The sequence below is a fragment of the Branchiostoma belcheri genome, unplaced genomic scaffold (genome assembly GCF_001625305.1).
Source record: "Branchiostoma belcheri isolate BF01 breed outbred unplaced genomic scaffold, Haploidv18h27 scaffold174, whole genome shotgun sequence".
Taxonomy (NCBI): domain Eukaryota; kingdom Metazoa; phylum Chordata; class Leptocardii; order Amphioxiformes; family Branchiostomatidae; genus Branchiostoma; species Branchiostoma belcheri.
In genome coordinates this window covers 194493-200616 of record NW_017803202.1, presented here as the reverse complement: position 1 = coordinate 200616, position 6124 = coordinate 194493, and the positions used below count along the sequence as shown (strand labels likewise).

Here is a 6124-nt window from a genome sequence, read left to right as displayed (position 1 = left end):
CAGCTCCGGCTGGAGGACGTGACTGTGGAGGACTCCGGCACCTATCTGTGTCTGGTGGACGGCAAAGTGCGGACTCAAGTCGTGCTGAAGATCGGACGTAAGTATAACAAAATTTAAATTAAGGCCATGTTGATTTGATTATATGGATGACATCCGCGCGCGCATGAATTTTCGGCCGTTTCCAAAAAAAAAAGTTTTCAACCATACTGTAAATCGTACAAAACTGTTGCAAACTGAGCAAATATTTACCGTAAGTTGCAAAATGAATAATTGAAAACGAAGCCATTGTCGAAGAATGCCAAAATCAAACGAAAAAGGCAAAATATAAAGAAATGAATTTGAAGAGTGGATTCGCCATACTTTGTGTCATTTGTTCAACCTTAATGACCACGTGGATTTCATCATGAAAGCCACTTTTTTTTTGCTAAACTTTTTTTTATTCGGACGCTCGCATCAGTTTTGGGCTTCCCAGAGGATGTCATCCATATAATCAAATCAACATGGCCTAATCATGAAAAAAAAATGTGTTTATGGATTTCTCTACCTGAAATAAAGAATGAATGAATGGATGTCACGAATCATGAATGGATAAATGGACAAAATAGAAGAGGTGAGAAGCTCAAGGTGTCAACACCAACCACTTAGCAATGGGGCGAGCTACGTACGATGTCTCCCTGAGCCTTTGGGACTCCCATTTCAGCACCAAGGACATCGCCCGGTGACAGACGTGTGGACGGGCGGGTAGGGTCGCCTGGCACACTGAGGTCAGCCGCTCGCTCAGAGGTCCCCTACGAGAAGAGGGGGGGGGGATCTTCCTATCTCTAGTTCAAATCTCTCAATCCATTCATCCTTCTACCCATTCATCTATCTATCAGTTTATCTATCTATCAGTCTCTCAATTGCCCATTCCTGCAGGCAAGCCCCGTGCTGCATTGCCAAGAACGCTGACATCTCTCATACATATGTCTGCACACTAGTACTACAGAACGCTCTGCGTCTGTCTTATAGATAAAATAAACACTAATATATCAATCCCCCCTACCCCCAGGCAAGCCGCAGGTACCTAAGATCAAAGACTACATCTCCAAGAACGCTATTTATGTATCTATCCCCCCTCTGTACCTATCTGTACCTATAGAAAGATTAACACTTATGTATGAATCTCCCGTCCTCCAGGCAAGCCGCAGGTACCTAAGATCAAAGACTACATCTCGAAGAGCGCTATCCATTTATCCATGCCCCCCTCTGTACCTATCTGAACCTATGTGAAGATTAACACTTATGTATGAATCTCCCGTCCTCCAGGCAAGCCGCAGGTACCTAAGATCCCGGACTGCATCTCGACTAACGCCGACACGTTCCGCTGCACCTGGTCGGTGGAAGACTCGGACCTGGAGACGCAATACAGACTTTTCTATTCCTTCAAGTAAGTCATAGAAACTACAGACACTTCCACATCTATCTTAGACGCAATACAGACTCTTCTACTCCTTCAAGTAAGTCAAGACATAAATCTTAGAGTTGTCTACACACTAGAGACCTTCCATACCTGTCTTAGACGCACTACAGACTCTTCTACTCCTTCAAGTAATGAATTTCTGAGGACAGACACAAACTCCCCCCCCCACACACACACAGATAGACAGACAGACAGGGAGACTAAGATAGAGAGAGAAATAGAGACTGAGAAAAACAAACAAAACAAAAAAAGGCTAACAGAAACAACTTTTTTCTGTTATAGACAGAGACAGACATAGAGAGCAGGAAAAGGACAGAGAAACACAGGGTGACAGAGAGATTCAGAGAGAGATAGAAAGACAGACAGAGAGAGAGACAGACAGACAGACAGACAGACAGAGAGGAGACAGACACACAGAACAGATTTTGACCGTGTGATTTCTCTCCTAGCGACGGAAGGCGGATCCGGCACGAGTGCCCTGAGTACGAGGGCGTGGACAGCTGTTACTTCGGGTACGACCACGCCTACCTGAACACGCGGTACCGGTTCGAGCTGCAGGCCACCAACGCGCTGGGCAGCGCCACCTCGCGACCGTACTATGTAGATCCAACCACCGAGAGAGGTGAGTAGTGGCGCCATCTAGCGGCCGTACTATGTAGTTACAACCACGGAGAGAGTTGAGTTGGCCGTGAATTTGGAACAGACGACTGATCTTTTATTTAAACAAACAAACAAACAAACAAACAAACAAACAAACCTTTCTCAAGAGTTGATTAAGGGCAAGAATGTCTGAATATATCCAAATTCAATGTTCTATTTCGTCGGCTGTCTAAGATTTCTTGATAAGAAATGTTAATTTATACAGAAATTAGATGGGCAATTGATGCAACCTACATTGAATTGGACAAAATACACCTGTAATGGCTTGTGAGAATTCCAAGTAGAAGTCGATGTACACTGAATCCATTCACTTATTTAGTCACTCATTCATTCATTCGTTCCCTCATTCCGTCCGCAGTGAAACCCGATCCGCCCTGTGACGTGCACACCCGGCTCCGCCATAACGACGGGACAAAGGTCAAGGTCAGCTGGAGGTCACCGAGAGACATCCTGTTCCTGAGCCTACAGTACGAGCTGCAGTACAGATCAGAGAACGACCAGAAAGACGATTGGACGGTGAGACAAAATCTTCTGATGCTATTGGGCGTTTGCAGTCACGTGACTATGACGTAATTTTGCATCCGCCATGTTGGTGGCTTAACTAACATGCAGTACAGCTGATAAACAGAACGGTTGATTCGACAGAAATCTAACACTTTCGTTGAGAAGAAACACTGCAAATACAGCATCTGTCTTCTCTGTCACGACCAGTAAAAGAGTAGCTCTTCAGTAAGCTAAACTGGTTCGAGATCTCATGTTTTTTTTTAAATTTTCTAAACTCCAGGTCCAGGAGACAGGTGAGCAGAGCAACTTCCTCCTGCTGGGACTCGAACCCAACACCAGACACTTCCTGCGCGTGCGCTGTAAGCCCGTCCTGGGGGGCTTCTGGAGCAAGTTCTCTGACGTCACGGAGATCATGACACGTGACAAGCCACGTCATCATCATCATCTGACGTAGAGACGACACAGAAACCGAACTCTTGTAAATATTTGAGGACCAAGACGAAATATTTTGCCTACCCCCAGCCTTAAAATCATTCACAAAAATTAAAAAAAAAACTGAAAAATGTTTAATTTTTTTCTTCGTAGAGGACGAAGAAAAAACGGTTGGAATCAACACATTATGGAAGAAATATTCTGAGGAAGCAACCAAACTTAATTCAAGACAGTCAAGTTTCAGTCAGACCCTCATTTTCGTGACACCACATGCACTGTATCTACCATTCCATTTTGTATCATTTTTCTGTTATTTCCAACATGTGGAATAAGCAATTTGGCAAGAATTTGTAATTAAGTTATCAGGAAATTGAGAAAGTGTAACTTGTTTGACGTTAGAAGGCTTGGAATAAAAGCCACTGTATGGAGGTAAAACACATAGTCCCGTTTGTATATATCAGCTTTCAACTTACATTTACACGTCAATAAAAAGTTAGACGTCCTTTCGTGCAGCAAGTGTACCTCAGTATTTTCATACGGTGTCTTAATTAAGCCTTGTGTTGTTGTTTTTTCATGCAAATTGTTTAACGTTTAAGTGAGAAGCGCTTCCTAGTTCTGATGCACTAAAACAAAAACTATACAGGCCAGAACCTCGTATGCGTATCAGACATGTATCAGTATCGTACGGAAGTACAGTATACGCCCTCAAGCCATATATCCGTGCTGTCACTACGTAGCCGTTTGTAAATATTCTTTATGTACTTTATGTTGTACGTATACGCATTCCATTGCATATATACTTAAATTAACATGAACTTGCGTGGTTGACTTGTAGGCCACCTGGCGACCTGCAAAAGCCTCGACATACGTACGGTACATACATGTACTAGTAGGTACAGCAAGAGCGAACTTGAATTTTATCAGTAAAAAATTGGAAATAAATAAATGTGCAAACCAGCGGATACATTTTCCTAATTATGTACACAAGGAAAGTAACTTCGTCATTTGCGAAAAACTATTCAATTTGGATCCTAGATAAGATATTTAGTACTCACCTCTTTTGTAATTGTTGCTAGCTCAGTCAAGAGAGCTGGTGTGTGTACACAGTATTCAGTGACGTCACGGACTAGTGTGCACATGGTTAGATGACGTCACGGATTTCCAATGACGTACGGAGACGCACTTGGCCGTATCCATGGTGAAGGTTCTGTTTACAAAAGGGAGGCGTTTATTTTGTATAATGAAAAGGTTTCGAAGGTCAAATACGAGGAAATATTTTCAATACCTCAGACAAATTAGAATGTACACTAACCCGAAATGACCAACTTAGGCAAGGGAAAATAAAGATCATTTCGTACATGTTTTACTTGTTTCATTATTATTGCGCCGTTTTTATACATTTATAAAATCCATGAGACTTTCACGGTCAGATGATGATATGTACATATAGCAGTATTAAAGCGGGTATTGCATATGTACTGTATTATAGATACTGACAGATCAGGTAAGAATGTTGGTATAGAAATGGCACGAAAAAAAACATGTCATGTGTTAACTAACAGGATGGCATTGTTAGAGTAAAGTGATCTCGATCCAGTTTTAGCTTACTGAATGCGAAGAGCTAATCTCCCACTGTTTGTGACAGAGAAGACAGACGCTATTATATAGGTGCAGTATTTACTACTCTCCAAGCAGAGGTTGTGGGGGAATGATCATTAGCTTTTTTATATATGACCGTTTTTTTTTTGTAGCTACCCCCACCAACAATTGATCAGTATTTACAGGTTCATTGTACCTAATCTCCAAGCAGATCCCTTTCGGTGGCAAGACAGTATCCATTAGCAAGAGAAAGCCGCCGGCCACTTGGTGGGGGTAGCGACAAAAAAACGGCCATATATAAAAGCTAACGATCATTCCCCCACGGCACGCACAATGAACAGTGGACGGTCCCGCTCTGAGGACTACTATTTCCTATTATTATAAACCTTTCCAGTAGCGTGCATGTCGGGTGAGTAACAACAGCTGGGATTTGAACTTCCAACGACCCAATATTTATTCAATAGTCCAAAGTGATGACTAACAGGATGGGACTGTCACAGGTTCCTGGAAGAAAGGAACCAGGCGATTGTCAGATACCGAACATTTTGTCGTGACAAGATTATTGCGACTTCGCACATTCAACCACACATCCTAAACGTATTTACACTGTCACACGTAAAACCTAAAAGTCAAAGACCGCGGCTTTTAAAAGTCTTGCTGAATATTTATCGGTCCCGTTTAAGTTTTTCCAACCAACTCGATGTTATCTAACATCACCGAAAAGAGAAGCCGAACCTATTTGTATAAAAGTAGTTTTAGAACATACAGGTTATAGGTTAATATTAGAAGTCTTCACACTGTAAATATATGTACCTTACTTTTACTTCCGTATATGTTAACTGTGCTTTAATAGCCCGCACAGGCTCCGTGTAAATCCGGCTAACTCTCCTGGTAAGTATTCGTAATCTCCAAGCAGATCTTTTGGTGGGGGAATGGTTACAGACTGGCCAATTTGATACTGTCTTACCCCCACCAAAAGATCTGCTTGGAAATGAAAGTATTCCCCTTATTTTGGCCAATTTCTTCAGTATTTTCCAGCGATCCGCGGTGCCTGATCTACACAGGTTAGCGAACTCAGGGGAACGTAGGGTAGTGTCGGTGGGAGGACGTCAAGACAATAAAACAAAACTTGACCCAAAACCGAACGATACAGCAGAAACACACCACCATACACTGTCCACATTTTGATTTTAAATAACCAGTATAGATCCACGGTGCCAGCTACAGGCTATGACGATCCAACAGTTTGCAGTTTTTGTTTTCCTCCCGATTTCGCGGATATGCACGGGAAGGTTCGGACGCAGCATACAGCCCGGAAGTGCATAGTTGGCAGGCTAGCCTCGTACGCAGACTTTTGAAGGGCCTAATTAAAACTACTTGTGTTTGTGTAGTTACGTCCGAAGTTTCTTTTCCGGAGTGGGGGTGGGGGTTCGTTAGTGATTGCCTAGGAAGAGGTGGGGGGGGGGGATA

General features: G+C 42.8%; 1 protein-coding gene across 1 annotated transcript in view; it reads left to right on the top strand.

Moving 5' to 3' along the window:
• The window catches only part of LOC109467053 (prolactin receptor-like), a 13463-nt gene extending 9128 nt beyond the window's left edge, over window positions 1–4335 (top strand). Inside the window, 5 exon segments of the mRNA XM_019764952.1 lie at window positions 1–97; window positions 1306–1426; window positions 1909–2081; window positions 2478–2635; window positions 2904–4335. The exon segment at window positions 1–97 is cut by the window's left edge and continues 162 nt beyond it. Of these exon segments, the coding sequence (XP_019620511.1) occupies window positions 1–97; window positions 1306–1426; window positions 1909–2081; window positions 2478–2635; window positions 2904–3077 (723 nt within the window). The 3' untranslated portion in view covers window positions 3078–4335.
• Window positions 4336–6124: the final 1789 nt, after the last annotated feature.